A 22,798-nucleotide genomic window follows, 5' to 3' on the forward strand; every position below is an offset into this window, starting at 1 on the left:
GCTGTCTTACTGGTCACTGACCTTTGCAGAGTCACTTCCTATCTCTGGCCCTCAGTTTCCCAGGATGTAAACTGAAGATAACTCCCATCCTGTTCAGCTGCTGCTACCGCTTACAGATCACATGAGAGCCCCTGTTACACCCACCAGGACCTGCCCCATGGCCAGTCCAGGCTCACAGGGCGCATCCCTCCTCCAGCTTCCTGACCTTTTGGCTCCTCAGATCTGCTCAGCTCTTTCTTTACCCTTCCTGCGTCTTCATATATGCATTTTTTTCTTCACGGAATGGTATTCCCCTCCCTCTTCTCCTAGTCAATCCCAACTTAATTCGGATTAAATGCCACTTCCTTTTGGAAGCCTTTGGCTGGGGACCGAGCACAGCATCACAAGTACAGTGGACCCCTGAACAACACGGGTTTGAACTGCCGGGTCCGCTTATATAGGAATTTTTTTCCATAAATACGTGCTACAATACTACATGGTCCGCGGATGCGGTACCCTGGATACAGGAGGGCTGACTGTAAAGTTATATTTTGGCTGCCAGAGGGTCGGCCCTCCTAACACACATGCAAAGTTTAAGGGTCAACTGCATAATGTAAATCTTTGTTTATATAAGTACTTGGTTTGTAGGTCTCCCCGGAAGACGGGTGGCAGTGCCTGGTACAAAATCAACTTCAAATATTTATTGGATGGTAGGATGGACGGAAGGAAAGTGATCTGCCTGTGAAAGCGCGCTGTACCTGAAGGCATTTGTGAAGGACTACGAGTCACATCCGGCCCCGGACTTTTGAAGTCACCAGAGTCACGCGCTCTTGCACCACGTGTGGTCAGAAAACACCCGCAGGAGCTGGTTTGGAACCCGGAAGCTGGTCTCTTAGCCGCCGGCCGGTGCTTTACCTTCAGTTCCGCGTGACCTGAGGCCCGCAGCTGATTGGACGCGGCCGTCACGCCCCTGGTCCCGAGTCCCCATTGGTGCCCGGCGGGCTGAGACCGCTGGATCATGGAGGCCGTGGCGGTGGTCGCGGCTCTGGGGTTCCTGCTCCTGACCGCGGCGGGGGGCTCGGCCGGGGACGAGGCCCGGGAGGCGGCGGCCGTGAGGGAGCTGCTGGCCCGGCTTCTGGGACCCGGGCCGGCGGCCGCCTTCTCTGTGTCGGTGGAGCGCGCCCTGGCGGCCGAGTCCGGCCTGGACACCTACCGCCTGAGTGGCGGCGGCGTCGGGGCGCGGGTGCGGGTGCTCGGCTCCACGGGCGTGGCCGCCGCCGCGGGGCTGCACCGCTACCTGCGCGACTTCTGCGGCTGCCACGTGGCCTGGTCGGGCTCTCAGCTGCGCTTGCCGCAGCCGCTGCCCGCGGTGCCGGAGGAACTGACCGAGGCCACGCCCAACAGGTACCGCGGCCGGACCGCGCCCCTCGGCTCCCTTGCAGCTCCCCGCCTCCTCCACCCACCCGGGCGCCAGCCCAAGCTGAAGTCCCCGTCCTTCCCCACCCCCAGCGCCGGGCTGCCAGGAAGCGCTGGCCTTAGGGTCGCACGACCTGGCTTCAGACCCCAGGTCTGATTCTAAAAGCCTTATATCTTTGAGCAACTCACTTAGCGTCTCTGAGCCTCGGCTGGCTCATCTGAAAAATGGAAATAATGTCATCTACCGTGCAGTGGTGCCACTTTGATTGTGAGGATTTGCACGGTGCGGGGTGTAGAATTTGTGGTGCATAATCGGTGATCGGTAAATGCCATTACTTTCCTACCCCACCCACCCCTCTCTTCGAAGATGCTAACTGAGGAATGACCCCCAGCCCTGTCACAAGCCTCTGTTCTAGCGTTTGCCCCACTACACCGAGGTGATGCATTCACACAGCTGCCTCCCCATTAGACTGTGGGGAGAGGGATCGCCCCCTTCAGGACAGGGGCCATATGGCACTTAAACACTGTACACAGAGTAGGAATGAAAGCGGAATATGCTCTCCCAGGTATCTAGGAGGCTAGGGAGCTGAGTGCTGGGCGCAGGTGGGTGGGCACCTCGGAAGCTCAGGCTCCACCTGGAGTGGATCCCGGAGCGAAGCAGTAGAGGCCACGTCTGGAGCCACGTCTTTCTGGGTTGGATCTGGGTGGTGTGGAGAGCTGTTCCAGGACCGGGCTGCCCTCCAAGCTCTTCCCCAGGCTGTGGACCCTCAGGGGTGAGGGACATCCTCTTTGCCCCCAGGGCCACGCCCCAGCTCACGCCCCTGCCTGCAGGTACCGCTATTACCAGAACGTGTGCACACAAAGCTACTCCTTCGTGTGGTGGGACTGGGCCCGTTGGGAGCAGGAGATTGACTGGATGGCGCTGAACGGCATCAACCTGGCGCTGGCCTGGAGCGGCCAGGAGGCCATCTGGCAGCGGGTGCGTGCCCACCATACCCCAGGCATCCCGCCTCCCCCACATCAACGCAGTATCTGGCACACAGAGAATAGGGCTCCAGAAGTGTTGGTAGCAGGGTGATGGCTCCAGCCTCCCAGCTTCCGTGGTTGAGGCAAACACACAGGAGCACTTACCCAGGGCTGGACCCCAGCACCCTACTGTAGACACTCTAAGAAGCCGGCCGCCCCTCTCCCCACCCTCACGTGGGTCAGTCAGCTGCCTCTGTGGATTCTGTCTCATTAGCAGCTCTCGATCTGCTTTGTCCTCTCCATCCTCATCCACGGCCCCAGTTCAGGCTCTCATCCCCTCTGCCTGGACCCCAGTCTGCCAGAGCCTCTGAACAGCATCAACCAAAAAATAATGCAGGAGGCTGCAAATAAGAAGAGTTTATTTGGGGTCTTTACTAATTGCAATTTGGGAGACACGGGCTCGGGTAATCCTGAAAGAGTGTTCGGAGGAAGAAAAAGAGGGGCTAATTTTTTTTTTTAAGCCATGGGATTGTTAAAAATTGCCTCGTGAGAATTGTGACTGACTCTGACGTAAGCTGGAAAATATTTGTTCATAAGGAATTGAGAGTTATTTTAGGGTAAGAGTCCAGTAAGTATCTTGAATTTCTAGTAGGCTCTTAGGATAACTTGATCAGATCAAAAGGTAGACTCCATCCAGTCTGAGACATGAACAGTTACACTGCCTTAATGGCCTCCCGGCCATGAGAGCTTAGACGGCTCTCTAAGCAATATTTTCCTTTCAAAACAAGACTCCTGACTCTCCAAATTCCACCAGAGTGTCCTTTCTGAATTGCAGATCTGGTGGAGACCTTCCACTATTAACACACTCAAGAGCTCTCCATTGCCTTCAGGCTTTGCCCGGCCTGGGAGCTTCCATACTGAGCCCTGAGCGCTCTGGCTGCACCTGGGGCTGTTTAAGCCCCCTGCAGAGCTGCCCTCACCCATCATTCTAGCCCTCCTTGCTCCATGAAGCCTTTAAGGCCCCTCCACATTTTTTTTTTTTTTGCGGTACGCGGGCCTCTCACTGCTGTGGCCTCTTCCGTTGCTCCGGACGCGCAGGCTCAGCGGCCATGGCTCACGGGCCCAGCCGCTCCGTGGTATATGTGGGATCTTCCCGGATCGGGGCACGAACCCGTGTCCCCTGCATCGGCAGGCGGACTCTCAACCACTGCGCCACCAGGGAAGCCCAGCCCCTCCACATTTTGGGGAGAACCCCTTTGTGCCTCACCTCACCCGTGCATCAAGGGTGACATACTCTCAAACTCGCCTGGTCACGGATCTGTTCCTCCCGGACTTTGGGCTCCTCGCAGGCAGGGATCGGATTTTGTCTTAGTGAGTCTAGGGTGCAGCCCAGAGAAGAGATGAATGTGTGTATATTGAGTGAATGGATCAATGAATAGAGATAGACGATTTACATGTGTGGGGCTCTCCCTCCTCCTCAGGTGTATCTGGCCTTGGGCCTGACCCAGACGGAGATCGATGAGTACTTCACTGGTCCTGCCTTCCTGGCCTGGGGGCGCATGGGCAACCTGCACACCTGGAGTGGCCCCCTGCCCCCCTCCTGGCACCTCAAGCAGCTTTACCTGCAGGTACAAGGATGGGGCAGGGAGGGAGCAGAATTGGTGCCGGACAGTCACAGGCTTGGGGTCGGGGGTGGTGTTGGGCCCACCCCGCGGCTCTTAACTGAACGGTGGGGACTCCGTGTGCCCTGAGAGAGTGAGGGCCTCCCGCCTCGGGGGGCCGTGCTCACCGCCGCCCCTCCCGTTCCCCGCAGCATCGGATCCTTGACCGGATGCGCTCGTTTGGCATGATCCCCGTGTTGCCAGCGTTCGCAGGGCATGTCCCCAAGGCTCTCACAAGGTAATGTCCCCCGTCACCCTCCGTTCAGCTCAGAGAGAGAATTTATGTTCCCCTGCAAGGCACGATTTAAAGAAAAATTTAAGCACTAGTTGTAGGCCTGCGCTTGATTCCTGGCTCTGTAACTGACTAGCCATGTGACCTTGGACAGATTTCGTGACTGCTCTGTGCCTTAGTCCCCTCACGTGTGAAATGTATATATGGCTTGGTATGGAGCCTTAGCAAATGGCAGCTCTTCGTGATGGCAGGGGTGCGCTGGTCTCCTCCTTCCTGCCCCTCTGTTCCTCTGTGCCGCCCACCCATCCTCTCCTGCGGCTGGCAAAATGCTTCAAGGCCCAGCTGAGACCTCCCCTCCTTCAGGAAGCCTTGCGGGAGGGCCCCCAGCGTCGGTTACCACCTCCCTCATGCACGTGAGCACCTGGTTCCCACCACTGTCAGCGCTCAGCACACGTGGCCGGCCTCCCTGGCCACTCCTTGGCCTCCCCAACTGGACAGCAGGAACCTCATTCGTACACTCAGCCAACGTTTCTCAGGCTGTCCGGGGCTGCCCAACCATCCGGGCTGCCAGCACAACCATCCCCTGTGCTGGGGCCTGGGGATGCAGCCACAAAGGTGCACGGAGGCCCTGCCCCCAGCGGGAGATACGTTGCCAGGGGGATACAATACAGTGATAAGGGCAGGAATGTATGTGGGCCCAGTTCTCTGTCAAGGTCACTTCTGCTTGGGGAAGGGAGGGTGCAGCAAGGGCTCAGAGCAGAGGTGATGTCAGTTGTTTCAGCCAGTGGGAGGGGGAGAGACAGCAAAAGCTTTCCAGACAGGTGAAGCTTAAAGGATGTCGAGGAGAAGCCAGATGCCTAAGCAGGGAGGGAGGAGGAAAGGGCTCCAGGCACAGGGCACAGTATGTGCAAAGGCACAGAGGCATGAACAACCCAGGAGCTGCAGAAGTTAGTGAGGCTGGAGGTGACCACTGTGTCAGCCTCCACTAAATGTCTGAACTGTCACACACACACACCCCCAACTAGGGTGTTCCCTCAGGTCAATATCACCCAGATGGGCAGGTGGGGACATTTCAACTGCTCCTACTCCTGCTCCTTCCTCCTGGCTGCGGAAGACCCCCTATTCCCCGTGGTGGGGAGCCTCTTCCTGCGGGAGCTGACCAAAGAGTTTGGCACGGATCACATCTATGGGGCCGATACTTTCAACGAGATGCAGCCACCGTCCTCGGAGCCCTCCTACCTGGCTGCAGCCACCGCCGCTGTCTACCAGGCCATGATTGCAGGTTCGGTGCCAGGGGAGGTCAGAAAGGGAAGCCCCCCCAGACCCTCAGGGAGATGGGGGTGGCAGAGGTCAGTGGGGGGTGGGAGGAGGGACTGGGAATAATAACACCTCACTGTGACACACAGCACTTTACAGTTTACCAAGCACTTCTGCACACACACATCATCTCATTTAATCACACTGTGGTTGAGGGGTGAGCTCTGGAGCCAGACACCCTGCTCCAACGCAGGCACTGCCACTTCCTACCTGTGAGACTTGCAACGACTCACCTCCCCCCCAGTGCCTCAGCTACTTCATCTGCAAAATGGGCTACCTCATAAGTAGAATAATGCCTGGCCCAGAGTAAAGTGTCATTAAGTGCTAGCTATTGAAAATATTTTATTTGGTCTCTACCTCCACGCTTAAGTAGGTAACACAGGCCAGAGGTTAGGGGATGTGCCCCAAGCTGGTAGGTGCCCTTCTAGGTGCACAAATGTGAACCCAGCTCTCCTTCCTGCCACTTGCAGGGGAAGGGCAGAGAGGGGCCAGGTCAGGAAGGGCTTGGGGAGGCCTCTGTGTCAGCCAGGAAGGAGCATATTGGCTCAGGCTTTGAGCAGCAATGCTCCAGGTGTGACCCTGGACGAGCAGCATCAGATTCACCCTGGAGCCTGTCAGATGTGCAAATTCTCAACACCTCCCCTACCTCCAGAGTCAGAATGACTGGGGCTGGGGCCCAGCCCTCTGGGTAATTCTGATGCTCTGTAAAGCTTTATAGCACTACCCTGGCACTCCCAGTGGGAGGAGGAGGAGATGGGAAGGACGTGTGTTGTGGAATGCCCTTCTGGCTGCGGGGGGCGGGGGGTGTGGGTTTCAGGGGAAGGAGTGTCCTGTGATAGTCATTTAACTTCTCTGGACCTCTGTTTCCTCATCTGTACAATGGGGTGAATGCTCTCCTGCCCCCTCTCCTCTTACCACCCTCTTTTCTGTCCCCACTGTCCCACCACAGTGGACCCTGACGCCGTATGGCTGCTCCAAGGCTGGCTCTTCCAGCACCAGCCCGAGTTCTGGGGGCCCGCCCAGGTGGGGGCCGTGCTGCGGGCCGTGCCCCATGGCCGCCTCCTGGTTCTGGACCTGTTTGCTGAGAGCCAGCCCGTGTACGTCCGCACAGCCTCCTTCCAGGGCCAGCCCTTTATCTGGTGCATGCTACATAACTTCGGGGGCAACCACGGCCTGTTTGGGGCCCTGGAGTCTGTGAACCGAGGCCCCACAGCCGCCCGCCTCTTCCCCAACTCCACCATGGTAGGCACGGGCATGGCCCCTGAGGGCATCGGCCAGAACGAGGTGGTCTATGCCCTCATGGCTGAGCTGGGCTGGCGGAAGGACCCAGTGGCAGATTTGGGGGCCTGGGTGACGGGCTTTGCAGCCCGGCGGTACGGGGTCTCCCATGGGGACGCAGAGGCAGCGTGGAGGCTGCTTCTCAGGAGTGTCTACAACTGCTCTGGCGAGGGCTGCAGTGGACACAATCGCAGCCCGCTGGTCAGGCGGCCATCCCTACAGATGGTTACCGCTGTCTGGTACAACCGATCGGATGTACTGGAAGCGTGGCGGCTGCTGCTGACAGCCACCCCTAGCCTGGCCACCAGCCCAGCCTTCTGCTACGACCTGGTGGATGTCACTCGCCAGGCAGTCCAGGAGCTGGTCAGCTTGTACTACGAAGAGGTGAGGACCGCCTATCTGAACAAGGAGCTGGTTCCCCTGATGAGGGCAGGAGGCGTCCTGGCCTATGAGCTCCTGCCCGCGCTGGACAAGGTGCTGGCTAGTGACAGCCACTTCCTGCTGGGCAGCTGGCTGGAGCAGGCCCGGGTGGCTGCCGTCAGTGAGACTGAGGCCCGCTTCTATGAGCAGAACAGCCGCTACCAGCTGACCCTGTGGGGGCCAGAGGGCAACATCCTAGACTATGCCAACAAGCAGCTGGCGGGACTGGTGGCCGACTACTATGCCCCCCGCTGGCGGCTCTTCATGGAGACACTGGTTGAGAGCCTGGTCCAAGGCATCCCCTACCAACAGCACCAGTTTGACAAGAATGCCTTCCATCTGGAACAGACCTTCGTCCTCAGCACAAAGAGGTATCCTAGCCAGCCCCAAGGAGACACAGTGGACCTGGCCAAGAAGCTCTTCCTCAAATTTTACCCCCGGTGGGTGGCTGGCGCCTTGTGACAGATTAAGCACCCTTGGGCCACGTTTTCCCCAAATTCCAGGCCTGAGCAGTTTCCCAGGCAGGGCCTGGGGCTAGGCAAGCATCACAGGAGTTCCCCAGGCCTGGGTGAAGGAATTCATGCTGATGGGATCAAGCATGGAAGGATTGGAGGGAACCGAGCTGCCTTCCTCCACCATCCCAAGTGTGGGATCAAAGTACTGTCTTAATACAATTTAATAAACTGATGAATCACCTGGACCTGTGTGTCAGAATGTCAGTGCCATGATGCCGGGGAGGACTCAGGGCTATAGCATGGACACTGGTGAGGTCAGGTCTCCCTGCCCCCTTACCTCAGCTTCCTCAGGTGTTTTGTTTGTTTGTTTCTTTTCATCAGTTTTATTGGTCGTATACCCAGAATTCATTATATAAATCTTTCAAAATAACTAGATATTACAAGAATATCTACAATTCAGCTCTGATTGCGCAGATACTTGACACAGGAAACCTTTTTTACAAATACTTATTTTTCTTATAAGAATACTTTAGTACAACACCGCTATATTTAAAATGGATAACCAACAAGGACCTACCATATAGCACAGGGAACTCTGCTCAATGTTACGTGGCAGCCTGGATGGGAGGGGAGTTTGAGGGAGAATGGATACATGCATATATGTGGCTGAGTAGCTTTGCTGTGCATCTGAAACTATCACAACATTGTTAATCGGCTATGCTCCAATATAAAATTAAAAGTTTTTAAGAAAAGAATACTTTAGTACAGAAAATAAGTCTCTATATATCTTACAGCAAATTTTATGCAGTGTTTTTTTACCAATTCAACCATCATTTCAGGTTTCCTATCAGCACATCCATCACATCCCATAAACCAAATTATAATCTGCTGCTGCTTCTCATTTTCATTTACCACATTGTTGAGAGTTTTTAGGCTTCTTTTTCTAATCTTTCCTGATCTGAAAGAATTCATGTATTCAGGCTAGAAGAGGTAATTTAAATAACATTCCTTCTAAATCTAACTTGTATTGGGTTAATCACTGTGCTTGGTGAAGAATCTTTTCACTTTTCTCTTAGGCTAGACTGGCTAGTAGTTCACCCCTGCTGTATCAAGCAGAAGGGATAAAGTCCTAATATTCCTAAACGTTTCTAAACTGCAAAAACAAAACCCTAGAAACAAGAGTTAAATACAAATATTTAGAAAGCTAAAACATTTGCTAATGATGAGAAATAGAGAATACTTTTAGATTTGAGGTCTCTCCTAGGTTGAAGAAGACATAAAAGAAAGTATAAGGATGTGGCAGTAGTTTTATATTGATAAAATATTGAAAAACTGAAAAAAGTGAATCACTTAGGTCAGTGGTGTGGTGTTTCCATAGTGCCAGGAGATACAGGATCTTAGGCTCTGTGGCTAGCTGAACTATTTGACATTCTTTGGATGCTGTGACTTTGAAATAGCCTAATAAATACCTTGGTCAGAACAAGTAATCACTTAGGCCAGGGTAACTTTACAGAATACTGACCAGGTTTCCCTGAAGAGACAGGACACCTCCCCAGGGGAAACATTTAGTATTCGCTCCATTCCTTCAGTTACTGAGAAGTATGTCCAATTAGCAAAAGCTTGTCTTACTTTTCAGGTAGCATGAATTCAAACCAAGAGCCTGGCAGCAGTCAAGTTCCTGAGCGCTCAGCTCCAATTATCCAATATTCTTTTAAAAAATTAATTAATTTGTTTGCGGCACGCCGCGAGTGGGGGCTACTCCTCGTTGCGGTGCGCGGGCTTCTCATTGCGGTGGCTTCCCTTGTTGCGGAGCATGGGTTCTAAGCGTGCGGGCTTCAGTAGTTGCGGCGCGTGGGCTTAGTCGTTGTGGCACGCGGGCTCTAGAGCGCAGGCTCAGTACTTGTGGCGCACGGGATTAGCTGCTCCGCGGCACGTGGGATCTTCCCAGACCAGGGCTCGAACCCGTGTCCCCTGCATTGGCAGGCGGATTCTTAACCACTGCGCCACCAGGGAAGCCCCCAGAAGCCCCCGGAAGCCCCCCTCAGTTTTAAACTAACCCCTGACCTTTGAACTGAGAACGGCCTTCCAAAACATTTACTTTCACACCCTCAGCAACAAACTTTGGCAACTATAATTGTCCCTGTGGGACAGAGGCTTGCCAGGCAAAGATCTGCCCAGGGTGCTCAGTGCCCACATGGGCACTTTGCAAACTCCTGTTTGCAAAGCTTCACCCTCCCTCTGACTAGCAACTTAAAGAAGGGGTGTTCTAAGTGGTGGCCTCAACTCTGCCTTGACCTAGAGTAGGCTGGGGAGAGAAGGCCAGGGATCCACAGGAGGTCTCAGCCTTGAGATTGTGCTGCAGACATAACAAGGGGTGGGGACCCGGCGGGCAGGGGCGGGGCGAAGCAGGTGATATCCATCCCAGAGACCAGCGCCCAGCATTCCCGGGGCCTCTCCCTACGCACAGCTCCATGGACCGCACCGTGGTGCTCATCACTGGCTGTTCCTCCGGCATTGGCCTACACCTGGCCCTGCGCCTGGCGTCCGACCCATCCCAGGGCTTCAAAGGTACATGAGGGGACTGGGGTGGAGAGACCAGCTCCTTCCTGGTCCAGGGGGGCCTAGGTAGGGCTGTAAGCCCGAAATTCAGAGCCTCGTCCTCTCCCTGAACCTCCAGTGTACGCCACGCTGAGGGACCTGACGGCACAGGGCCCACTTTGGGAGGCCGCCCGGTCCCGAGGGTGCCCTCCCGGCTCCCTGGAGATGTTGCAGCTGGATGTGAGGGACGCAGATTCCATAGCCGCTGCCCGGGCACGCGTGACCGAGGGCCGCGTGGACGTGCTGGGTGAGTCTCCCTGCAAAACTAGTGCAGGAACCTTCCTCACCCTGTGTCCAAACCAAGACGTCCCGAGGCCCAGGGAGCACGAGGGGACAGGCGGGGAGGAGGGCCGTGCGTGAGGCGGGCGGAGTTCGGTCTCTCTCCCCGCAGTATGTAACGCAGGCCGGGGCCTGGTGGGGCCGCTGGAGGCACACGAGGAGGGCACCGTGGGCTCCGTGCTGGATGTGAACCTGACCGGGACCGTGCGGATGCTGCAGGCCTTCCTGCCGGACATGAAGCGGCGACGCTCGGGACGCATATTGGTGACCGGGAGCATGGGAGGCTTGATGGGTGAGTGGAAGCCGGGGGAGAAGCAGAGGCGCGCAGGAGGCGGGGCTCAACGGGAGAGTCGGGGGTCTGATAAAAGGGGTGGGACCTGGTGAAACTGCCCCGGGCCCCTCCCGCTCCCCGCGGCTCCCCACCTCAACGCGCCTCAGCAGCCTCCTCTCGCCTCCAAGCTCTTCCCTTCAACGCCGTTTACTGCGCCAGCAAGTTTGCAATCGAGGGTTTGTGCGAGAGTCTGGCGATTCTGCTGCAGCCCTTCGGGGTCCAGTGAGTCACCGCCCCGCCCCCGGGACCCTCTGAACTCCGACTTTGGGAACCCCAGCACCCTGTTTTGTTGGAACCGCTCTCAGGCGTCCTCCCTGGCCCCTCCTTGGTGCGGCTCCCGTTTGTTGTGTGCCAGGCACAGTACTGGGCGTTTGGCACCTGCCCTCTCACTCCACCTGCCGACCTAGCTGGTGAGGCGTCGGTATTGTTAGTGGGAAGCTCAAGCCCAGAGAGATTCGATGACTGGCCCAAGGTCACACAGCTGTTAAGTGCCCCAGCCAGGGTGGCATAATGACGCCAGAGGCTCTCTCACACCCTCCAAGGGACGTGGGGGCGCTTTTCCGGCAGTAAACCGCTTTCAAACGCTCGGCTTACCCTAAGCGCCCGCCAGCCGGGCGCAGCCCCCCTCCGGCCCTCCCTCCCGGACTCGCATTCGCCCCCGCCCACTCGCCGCTCTCCCGCCGGCAGCTTGAGTCTCATCGAGTGCGGCCCGGTGCACACCGCCTTCCCCGAGAAGCTGGAGGGCGGCCTGGGCGGGGTGCTGGACCGCGCGGACGCCGAGACCCGCGACCTCTTCTCCCGCTACCTGAGCCACTCCGAGCAGATCTTTCTTGAGGCGGGGCAGGACCCGGAGGACGTGACCGAGGTGAGCGCCGGGCCGGACTGCGGGAGCGGGGGCAGCGCTCCGGTTCCCCAGCCCAGCCCCGGCCAGCGCGCTTCCTCCCGCCGCTGCAGGTCTTCCTCCAGGCGCTGCGCGCCCCGCGCCCGGCCCTGCGCTACTTCACCACCGAGCGCTTCCTGCCCCTGATACAGCTGCGCTTCTCCGACCCCAGCGGCTGCAGCTACGTCGCTGCTGCGCACCAAGCAGTGTTCGGCGACCAGGCCGCCGAGGGCTCGGACGGCGCCGGGGCGGAGGCCGGAGCCGGAGAACTGGGGGCACCTGAGCTCGGAGCTCCTCTTGACGCCCCGAAATAAAGGCCTGGTTCGCCGCTGTCTCCCGCGCTCTCCTTTGCGGCCCCGGGGTGTGCGGTCTGGGGATGAAAAGGGGCTTTTCACTGCACCGCACTTGTGTCTGGCGCGCGCGGCGGGTGGATGATCAGGAAAGGTGTTAGCCCAGGTTATACCTACGGAAACCGAGGTCCAGAAAGGGAAGGAGCTAGCCCAGGGTCACGCCTCAAGTGCGCCTCAGGGCAGGGAGAGTGGTCCCTGGGTTCCCGAGGGGTGCCTGCAGCAGTAGGAGGTAGGTGGACTTGGGTGCGGGGACAGTCGGCTTGTGACTTGGCTCCCACGAGTCCTGGGACTTTAGGCAACGTCCTACGCTCTCCGAGTCTGTTCTCTTACCCGCAAAACGGGTATAATACCTATGTCGTGGATTGCGATAAGAATTAATTGAGATAATGCCCCAAAGTGCCGGTATAGAAGTCTTAATAGCAGGCCCTGACTATTATTACTACTACTAGTGGCATTACTGTTGTGATTGTGTTCCCATGTGGAAGCCAGATGTGTAAGGAAGAAACAAGGCTAAGTGAGCCCAAAGGAGACAGCCCCACGCACCCCTCTCCTCGCCCCCTGCCCTAAGACAACACTCAGCAGGAGGGGTCCCCCCACGCCCGGAAGCTGCCCTCACCAGGGGGTCACTCTGAGGCTCCAGATCTCCCCTGTGGTCCACGTCCTCCTTCCGGAAGGCAGCAAAAGGAGCTGGAGTGGCAGCAGCCACTTAAAGGGCCTGCAGGGTTGCAGAGCCAATCTCCCCCTAACTTCCTCTGAGGTTGGGTGCCGGAGGAGGGGTGGAGATAGAGACTAGGTGAGGAGGCTGCAGGCAGAGGAAGGCAGTAGGGGCGCCGCAGGAGGGGCTTAGTGAAGAACATACATTAGCAGACTCATCAGGTACACAACACTCTGGATAATGGCACAGGTGCCTCCTTGCGTGGCAGTAATAATGTCTGAAGGCATCCTATTTTGGAGGACGGCTTTCTCATTAGAGACCTAAGGACGGGCTTTGTTGGTTATCATTTAAGGCTTGCTGGATGCAGTTAGTCGTTAGTAAGGCACCTGTGTGTGCTGTAACATTCCCCCAGGCCAATGGAGGGAAACAAGACAGCGGCCAAATGACTGCAACAGTGGAAAACAGAACGTGCCCACCTGGCCTTGAGGAGAAGGAGGTGGCAGCTTTAGGCACTTGACCTGGTTGTGCATACCATACATGTTGGCTGGGGAGGCAACACCGTCAGTTGTGAGGATGGGGGCGGGGGCGAGAGCCGCGTGGCGGGATATGCCAGACCAGACCTTCACCTTCTCCCCTCTTTTAATGGTGCATGTTCCATTCCAAGTGTAGCATGTTTCAACAACCAATCCCTCACTGGTTGGGAACTCTCATGCGTGCCCCCAGACTCCTTTGGCAATTGCTTCGGGCATTGTTTAGAACACATAGGTCATGGTGTTACTGCATTAACCAAGTCACCATATTTCAAGGGCAATCAGGTATCCTTGGCAATATGCCATCCCACCCAGGCTTTACAGTGGCTGCTTTTTCAATGCACCCAATCTGCTGTATCTACTGAAGGGTCAGTTGCTAGGGCTTGTACCCTGGCTAGGGCATCAGCTTTCTGATTGCCAGGGGATGTCAGTGCCTTATGAGCCACGGTGAGGACTGCCTCAGACTCTTGTGGAAGGGCTGATTTCTTTTTCTTTTTTAAAAATTTATTTTATTTATTTATTTTTGGCTGCACTGGGTCTTCATTGCTGCACGTGGGCTTTCTCTAGTTGTGGCGAGCGGGGGCTACACTTCGTTGCGGTGTGCAGGCTTCTCATTGCGGTGGCTTCCCTTGTTGTGGAGCACAGGCTCTAGGCACGCGGGCTTCGGTAGTTGTGGCACGTGTGCTCAGTAGTTGTGGCGCATGGGTTGCTCCGCGGCATGTGGGATCTTCCTGGACCAGGGCTTGAACCTATGTCCCTCGCATTGGTGGGCGGATTCTTAATCACTGCGCCATCAGGGAAGCCCAAGGGCTGATTTCTGATTTTCCATCTCTCAGCTTCCCTTTGTCCAAGCCATAGGGTTAATCCCTTTAGAACAGCCCAACTGTTCTGAGTTCAGCCCATTGGCTGCTGCAGTTCATTCCTGTTTCCATCCAGATGGTGTCAGTGTTGGGCAGAATAGCAACTGCAGTCCATGTGGGTGGGTTGCCCCGACTAGACCCAACTGTATACCAGGCATCAGCGGGGATCCCTGCCCCACCCCGCCTCTCTACAGGCTGCAGGGGCCACCCCAGGTGTAGAGGCGGGGGAATTCGGAGGGTCTACATACTCTTCAGGGCCTAGCAGCACTTGAATTTCTAGAGACAGTGGGCTGGCAGGCAGGGTGCCCCTCTGTTGCAAATGGGCCACTTAGTCAACGTGGGGGTTGAGCCATGGCAGAGGTGGGTCCATAGAACATAGTCTCAACCCCGCCCTTGATAGGAAGGGACATTCTTACCATGATATGCTGTTCTTTCATGTGAGGCTATAGCTGGTGGGGTGTTCTGTGTACATTGTGAGGAGCTGTTGCTCTATGAGGGGTGCATTGGGGTTTCTGTCCCCCCCACCCAGAGCTGGGACCAAAATCCTAAGGGTGTTCTCCTCTCCTCTCCTTCTGTTATCTCTGCCACAGTGTGTTCCGAAGTCACAGACACATCTAACTTAAACGGTTGCCCTGCTTGGGAGGTGCCCAGAGCTGCGATCTGCTTCACTAGTACTTTTTCCATCTCAAAGGCAGCTTGCTGCCCTGATCCCCAGTTCCACGTGCGCCTTCTCTTCATCAGGCGGCATAAGGGATGGAGGCACTGTGCCAGGTGGGGAATAAAAGTCCCCCAAACCCCCGAATCCCTGCAGAGGCTCGCACCTCTTTCTTTTTATATATATATAAATTTATTTATTTATTTACTTATTTTTGGCTGCGTTGGGTCTTCGTTGCTGCATGGGGGCTTTCTCTAGTTGTGGTGAGCGGGGGCTACTCTTCGTTGCGGTGCACGGGCTTCTCATTGTGTTGGCTTCTCTTGTTGTGGAGCATGAGCTCTAGGCACACAGGCTTCAGTAGTTGTGGCACGTGGGCTCAGTAGTTGTGGTTTGTGGGCTCTAGAGCGCAGGCTCCGTAGTAGTGGCACACGGGCTTAGTTGCTCCGTGGCATGTGGGATCTTCCCGGACCAGGGCTCGAACCCGTGTCCCCTGCATTGGCAGGCGGACTCTTAACCACTGCGCCGCCAGGGAAGTCCCGCTTGCACCTCTTTCATATTCTTAGGGGTCGGATAGGCTTGTACCTTATCAATCACAGCTTCTGGAACAATGCGTGTCTTACCCCACCAAACAACTCCCCAAAACTTTACGCGGGTGCCTGGGCCTTGAATTTTCTGAGGGCTCACCACCCATCCTCGTCCTCACAGATGTTCCAGCAAAGTCTGCAGAAGGTCCTGCTGCAGAGGCAAGTCTTCACATGGTAACATCATCTCATCAATGTAATGAGCCCATTTTACTGATGTGGGGAAGGAGAATAGGGACAGGTCTTGGGCTACCATCCCATGACATGTGGTGGGACTGTGCAGGTGGCCTTGAGGAAGCACTTGAAAGGTCCATTGTTGCTCCTCCCACATGAAGGCAAATTGATGTTGTGACTCAGTGGCCAGGTGTAGACTGAAAAAAGCATTCGCTAAGTCAGGTACCGCATGGTTCGTTCCTAGGACGGCGGCCAAGGTATTGAAGACGGTGGCACTGTTGGGCACAGACACATGGATGGGGCTTGTTCAACTCTCTGTAGTCCACGGTTATCTGCCATGAGCCATCTGGCTTTTTTACCAGCCTTACCAGGCTGTTGAACGTACTATGGGCAGAATGTACCATTCCCACTCAGTGCAGTTCTGGAATAGTTTCTTCTATTTCCTTAAGCCCCACCCACCCAGGCAATTTATATTGTTTGACAGTTTCCACTCTTCCCCCCGGGGGTGGCAGGCTTACCGTTCCCAGTTGGTGTTCCCCTCATCACTGGTTTGATTACTCTAACCCAGAGGCAGATTCGCAGACATAGGTTTGCAGAGCTTGACCTTGTGGGATATCAATGCCCACTATGTTCTCTGGTATTAGAGTGATAAAACTCTCATATTCTCTCTAGAAAAATGGTACAGATGAACCGGTTTGCAGGGCAGAAATAGAGACACAGATGTAGAGCACAAACGTATGGACACCAAGGGGGGAAAGTGGCAGGGGTGTGGGATGAATTGGGAGATTAGGATTGACATATATAAACTAACATATATAAAATGGATAACTAATAAGAACCTGCTGTATAAAAAATAAAATTAAATTAAAAAAAACTCATATTCTCAGGGTGTGGAGGAGCAGGGAGAATGCCCCATTTGCTGTATGAAAAGGACTTTCCTGACTACAACCATTTGCGCTCTATAATTCAGTGGCGCTGAGGGGGTCAGAAAACTTCTGAGGGTGACCGTGTATACACTACATCCGGGGAAATTCCCTGGCGGTCCAGTGGTTAGGACTCGGTGCTTTCACTGCTGTGGCCCGGGTTCAATCCCTGGTCGTGGAACTAATATCCAGCAAGCTGTGCGGCAGAGCCAAAAAAAAAAAAAAAAGGAAAAAAAAAAAAGAAATTAGAGTACATCTAGCTCCAGTATCCACCAGAGCTGTACTTTTTTTTTTTTTAATTATTTGGCTGCGCTGGGTCTTAGTTGTGGTATGTGGGGTCTAGCTCCCTGACCAGGGATCAAACCTGGGCCCCCTGCATTGGGAGCGTGGAGTCTTAATCACTGGACCACAGGGAAGTCCCCAGAGCTGTCACCTTTTGTTTATTTCTGGAAGATCAACCAGTAGTGAGCTCCACAGGAGGCCTCCGATTGCCTCCAATGGGCCTCACCTGGAAGCAGTCTTGGCCTGCATCCTATAACCTGGGCACGTGGGAGGCACCCACCTCAAACAGGAGAACCCCTGAGGCCTCTGCTGGAGCGGGCAGGGCATCAGGAATGGTAGGGCCAAGTGGGCAGTTCTGAAATGTTATGCAGGTTTTAAGGCTTCCCACAGGCCAACCAACACAGCACTGGATGGCCGATGTATCTTTTCAGTTGTGTTCCCAGCAGCAATGAGGTCAAACCACGTTTGTTTCCGGGTTACTTTTACCGAACGCTTTACAGCCCTTCAGGATAGCCTTTTGGATTTTTGAGCTCCCTCTCTGTCTTGGGTCTTTCCTGCAGGCCAGTGTGTAACTGTTCCTGGGATTTGTTGGTTTCCTCTAGATCAGCAATGGATTGCCCAACATCACGAATGTCTTGTCCCACAACTGGGCTCAGCGTGGGTATTAGTGTCCCATACCAGGTGATGGGGGCGGTCTGGAGTATCTTGGCTTTCATTCCTGCAGTGAATGTGGCCTGATCAGGCCCTTCAAAGACAGGAGCATAGATGGCCTGTCTCATTCCCAACTCCCTAAGGAGTTGTTGCACCTCCTCTATAGATTTCCAGGGTCCCACATGCCCAGGGAGACCCCCCATATTGGGACACGCCTCCCTGCAGGTTAGAATAATCCAATCTATAAGGGAGTGAGGACCTCGAGCCCCCAAGTCCTATGCAGATGCTTCAGGAGGGCAGGCTGTGTGGTGATGTTGTCATATCACTGGTTCTGGGTGATGTGGAGAGCACTGCACGGGAGCCACGACACATGGCCTCTGTCCTTACCTCCCCAGATGTCCCTGGAACACACAGGGCGTCCATTTTTCCATCTGTGAAATGGGGGCTTGGATAGAATTGTCCTGTGACCTCCCACATGAGGATCCTCAGACTGGGAGGTCGCCAGGAGGGCTCTGGGGACGCCGAAACCTAATTTAAGCGCTACCCTACGACCCCCACCTCCGTCCCCGCGATTTACGCAGGAAAGCCAGGTGTTAGTTCCGCCTTTGCCGCTGTCTCCTGAGGGACGTGGCTGAAGCCAACCTCTTCTCTCAGAGTCTGAAGGGCACCCGTGTGAAACGGGCTTTCAAGTCCGCCTTGACCTACTCGGCCCAGGCCCCGTGAGGCTGGGTTTTGGAAATAAGTTTCCGCGCATCTCCCAAGCCCCCGAGCTCTGCTCCTTAGCAATGCAGGCGTCCCACCCCATGAGAAGTCTCGCGAGAATCCCTCGCCGAACCGAAGTTGAGATGTTTGGCCTTTCTCAGGCTCCGTAGCTCGGAGTCGCAGCACCGGAACTAATGTTAACTGGTCGCGGCTGGGGAAGCCTTCGCGGTGGTGCAAGCGGAACCAAGGCCCGGAGGTCTCAGTAAGTAGGACCCGAGCCTGAGCGTCCCTCTTTAGTACCCTCCTCCGATTCCTTGAAGATCCCGGTGCCGCTCAGCAGGAGCGCCCAGGATTTCTGGATCCCCAGCCTTATGACTCAGGGGCTCCTGCCGAGTTTTCCCCTCCCGGGATTTCGATGCAATTCAGCGAATTCACCGCTCCGTCTGAGAAATGATAAAACCGAGATTTAGAGCACAGCCCCGAGGCGCCGTTTGCCAGGTCCCGTCCCCTCCCCCGGGTTCCTCTCGATCCGCACTGGGAACGCCATCCCTGCTCCAGGTCTCCCTCTCTTGGGTCCGAGTCCTCCTACAGTCTTCGGCCTCAGACACATACCACTCAGTAACCCTCGCCTCGTCTCCCTGACTGTCCGCAGGCCTGGGCAGCATGGCCGTATTCCGGTCGGGCCTCCTGGTGTTGACAACGCCGCTGACCTCCCTGGCCCCTCGCCTGGCCCCCATCCTGACCTCGGCGGCCCGGTTGGTGAATCACACGCTCTATGTACACCTGCAACCGGGCATGAGCCTGGGCGGCCCGGCTCAGCCCCAGTCCAGCCCCGTGCAGGCCACGTTTGAAGTTATCGATTTCATCACGCACCTCTACGCTGGCGCCGACGTCCACAGGCACCTGGACGTTAGAATTCTGCTGACCAATATCCGAACCCAGAGCTTTCTCCCTCCCCTGACCAGCTCAGTCCAGAACCTGGCCCACCCGCCGGAAGTGGTGCTGACCGACTTCCAGACCCTGGATGGAAGCCAGTACAACCCAGCCAAGCAACAGCTCGAGCGTTATGCTACCAGCTGTTACAGCTGTTGTCCGCAACTGTCTTCGGTGCTCCTATACCCCGATTATGGGCCTGGAGTTCTGCCCGTGGGGTCCCTGGACGTCCCCTTACCCTCCACCATCAGCCCAGCCTCCCCCGAGGGCAGGTCTGCCAAGCAGCCAGTGCGTGGCCACCAGCGCGGTGCTGTGGGTGGCACCTTTGACCGCCTGCACAATGCCCACAAGGTGTTGCTCAGCGTCGCATGCCTCCTGGCTCAGGAGCAGCTTGTGGTGGGAGTAGCAGACAAAGACCTGTTGAAGAGTGAGTGACAGAGACTGAGTTAGGGCAGTCTTACCCTCCCCCCAGGCCAAGATTGAGGAAGGGTGGGGCCATCCGTTACTTCCCACCACTCCCAAATGTCACAGTGCCTGGCACTCAGTGGCACCGAGGGAATTTTGTTAAATGAATAAATGCAGCTTTCTAGGTGTGTGGTCTAGTCACCATTCAATCAGGATCCCCCAAATGTGTAGCCAAGGAACCTGCACTTTTAAACAAATTCTCCAGGTGATGAATCCTAAAGTTTGAGTCCCTGGGAATAAATGGATGAGTAAGTTGTAGGTAGCAGTGCCACAGGCAGTCAGAGGAGCCTCTCGGAATTCTCTGGCTCTTGGGATTCTCCATCTGACTCTGACGCTTCCTGGCACTGCTAGTTCTCTGCACACGCGCCAGCCCTTGCAGCACTATTGTGCTTGCGGGCTGCCTCCTCATAGCTCCCTCGTCACAGACCACTGCCCAGCTCCCCTCTGGAGATAGGACGCTTAGGGACACTCTCCCCTAAACTGGCCCACACACTTCCTCCCCAGTAAAAAGATCTCACTGTTCTTCTGGGCTCCTTCCCCAGGCAAGTTGCTCCCTGAGCTGCTCCAACCCTACGCAGAACGCGTGGAACATCTGAGTGAGTTCCTGGTGGACATCAAGCCCTCCTTGACTTTTGATATCATCCCCCTGCTGGACCCCTATGGGCCCGCTGGCTCTGACCCCTCTCTGGAGTTCCTGGTGGTCAGCGAGGAGACCTATCGTGGGGGGATGGCCGTCAACCGCCTCCGCCTTGAGAATGTAACCCCTGAGGGAGACTGGCAGAGGGAGTGGATGGGGATGGGGAAGGCCACTGGGGGCTGTTGGAAGTACATGACCCCAGAGGAGGGAAGAGAGGGCTCAAGGTGGTGGGAAGAGGCAAGGAGGAACTTCCCAGCTTGCCCTCCGGGTAGGCAGGGGGGGGATAAGGCGGTAGATGTGTCCTCACCTCACCCCTCCTTCTCCCTCCTCACTCTTCCTTTGGCTCAGGACCTGGAGGAGCTCACCTTGTACCAGATCCAGCTGCTGAAGGACCTAAACCACAAGGAAAATGAAGAGGACAAAGTCAGCTCCTCCAGCTTCCGCCAACAAATGCTGGGAAACCTGCTCCGGCCTCCACATGTAAGCCTAACCCACCCGCCTCCCGCCCCTTCCCCTGCATGGGTGGGCTGGGAATGCTGGAGAGGAGAGACGGAAGGGTTCAGCCTCAAACCTGAGTCTGGGGACCCTAGTAACTGGGGGCTTCCCTCTTATCTACCCGTAGAAGAGGCCAGAGCTCCCCCCAGGTTTCTACGTGATTGGGCTGACGGGCATCAGTGGCTCTGGGAAGAGCTCAGTAGCTCAGCGGCTGAAGGGCCTGGGGGCATATGTTATCGACAGTGACCACCTGGGCCACCGGGCCTATGCCCCGGGCGGTCCTGCCTACCAGCCGGTTGTGAAAGCCTTTGGAACAGGTAATAACTGGGGAGGGCTGGAGGTGGCCTGACGTGAGGAGGTGGCCTGGCCTCCTTGCCCAGTCCTCTGTCTCTGTCATCCAGATATTCTCCATAAAGATGGCGTTATCAACAGGAAGGTCCTAGGCAGCCGGGTGTTTGGGAACAAGGTAAACACACACCTCTCCAAGGGCTCTGCAGCTGCTACTAGACCCAGAGGTTGGGACCCAGTGGACCTCTCTGGTCTGGCCCAGAATGCCAGTTTCCACTCAACTGTTCCCAACTACCTCCTCCCTCGGGCTGGTTCCATCTCCTCCGGGGGAGGGTAAACTCTGCCCACCCCTTCCCTCCCCTTTCTCAGAAGCAGCTGAAGATACTCACGGACATTACGTGGCCAGTTATCGCAAAGCTGGCCAGAGAGGAAATGGAGCAGGCTATGGCTGAGGGTGAGTGAGCAGCCCAAGGGAACAGCTAAGCAGAATCTCCCCCGGGAGCTTCCCCACCCTAAATCAGACCATCCGCTTTCCCTGGGACTGTGTTTCCTTGGCAAGGTGTGCTTGCTGGCAGTGACTGGGGTCTCCCCACAGGAAAGCATGTGTGCGTGATTGATGCCGCCATGCTGCTTGAAGCAGGCTGGCAGAACATGGTCCATGAGGTGTGGACCGTTGTCATCCCTGAGACTGAGGTATCTGGATCCCACCCCCCACTCTATCCCCACTGTAGCCCGCATCCTGCTCTGAACCAGTGGGCTGATGAATGCCTTGTCTGCCCAGGCTGTACGACGCATTGTGGAGAGGGATGGCTTGAGTGAGGCTGCGGCTCAAAGCCGGCTGCAGAGCCAGATGAGTGGGCAGCAGCTTGTGGACCAGAGCCACGTGGTGCTGAGCACCCTGTGGGAGCCACACGTCACCCAGTGCCAGGTCGGTGCCCAGGGAGAGGCTGGGCTGTGGGGGGGAGCCTCCAGGGGATGCTTGTACGACCCTGTCCTCTCTTCTTCCCAACATTCTGGCCTGTCCAAAGGTGGAGAAAGCCTGGGCCCTCCTGCAGAAGCGCATCTCCGAGGCACCATCAGGCCCATGACGGACAATGAGTTCTCTGTGGGGCCGAACTGACCCCTGGAGCTGACAAGAGATCCAGTGATGATGGCGAATTGGGGCCTTGAAGCTCACCCTAGCTGGGGCCTAGAGGGCTCTGTGCTAAGCTGGGCAGGGCAGGGCTGGGCCTGCTGGACACAGGAAGCCTACCCAGCTTGCCAGTGTTTGGCCAACGCTGAGACCGTGGCTCTTGGGGAGCAGGCGCCCTAGCGGTGTTCCATCCTCGCTCTTGCCCACAGGTCTGGGGCACCCACGGTGGGCTGGGGCCAGGGCACACACTGAAACTTGTTACAGAATTAAAGGTGAATGTTGCTAGGTGCTGCCTGTATGGTGCTTACTTCCTGCTCCAATGCCTTTGGGTATCTTTGCGACCCTTTAGCCGCAAGTGCAGGGCCCAGGCCTGAGCTGGAAGCCAGGAATGCAGTGGTTAAGAGCATGGCTTTTGAAGCCAGCCAGACTGAGGGCAGTCTTGGCCCTATCACTGACTAGCTGTGTGCTTTTGGATACGTTCTGGACTTTGTAGGTACCTCAGTTTGCTTAGCTTACGAAGTAGCATGACTTGGCTAACAGGCTCTTTGAAAGCGTCAATTCCACAACTATCCTGCCAGACTTGGGCTGGGCGTTGGAGGAGCATCCTACAACAAGCCACGCGGGCCCTCTGGCCTCACAGAGGTTGCACCCCGGAGGGGTCGGACGAGGTGGC

At 56.2% G+C, this 22,798-nt stretch overlaps 3 protein-coding genes across 3 annotated transcripts; all 3 read left to right on the forward strand.

Moving 5' to 3' along the window:
* Positions 1-997: 997 nt before the first annotated feature.
* On the forward strand, positions 998-7,962 carry NAGLU (N-acetyl-alpha-glucosaminidase; the record flags this gene model as incomplete). The annotated part of the gene is made up of 6 exons (XM_079724590.1): positions 998-1,383; positions 2,227-2,374; positions 3,843-3,989; positions 4,175-4,260; positions 5,280-5,536; positions 6,521-7,962. 6 exons carry the CDS (start codon positions 998-1,000, stop codon positions 7,729-7,731), a joined length of 2,235 nt encoding a protein of 744 aa, XP_079580716.1. The 3' UTR covers positions 7,732-7,962.
* Positions 7,963-10,195: 2,233 nt separating this feature from the next.
* On the forward strand, positions 10,196-12,126 carry HSD17B1 (hydroxysteroid 17-beta dehydrogenase 1; the record flags this gene model as incomplete). The annotated part of the gene is made up of 6 exons (XM_079725925.1): positions 10,196-10,292; positions 10,402-10,569; positions 10,714-10,893; positions 11,061-11,154; positions 11,620-11,797; positions 11,887-12,126. The coding sequence occupies 6 exons, from the start codon at positions 10,196-10,198 to the stop codon at positions 12,124-12,126; spliced, it is 957 nt and encodes a 318-aa protein (XP_079582051.1).
* A 6,499-nt stretch (positions 12,127-18,625) lies between these two features.
* On the forward strand, positions 18,626-22,402 carry COASY (Coenzyme A synthase; the record flags this gene model as incomplete). Its single annotated transcript, XM_079724635.1, is given in 11 exon segments — positions 18,626-18,692; positions 18,828-19,535; positions 20,116-20,330; positions 20,559-20,690; positions 20,833-21,022; positions 21,107-21,171; positions 21,363-21,447; positions 21,589-21,686; positions 21,775-21,921; positions 22,022-22,057; positions 22,059-22,402. Coding segments are annotated over 11 exon segments (1,776 nt in total). The 3' UTR covers positions 22,092-22,402.
* Positions 22,403-22,798: the final 396 nt, after the last annotated feature.

Source organism: Hyperoodon ampullatus (assembly GCF_949752795.1).
Source record: "Hyperoodon ampullatus genome assembly, chromosome: 19".
In the NCBI taxonomy this organism is placed as follows: Eukaryota; Metazoa; Chordata; class Mammalia; order Artiodactyla; family Ziphiidae; genus Hyperoodon; species Hyperoodon ampullatus.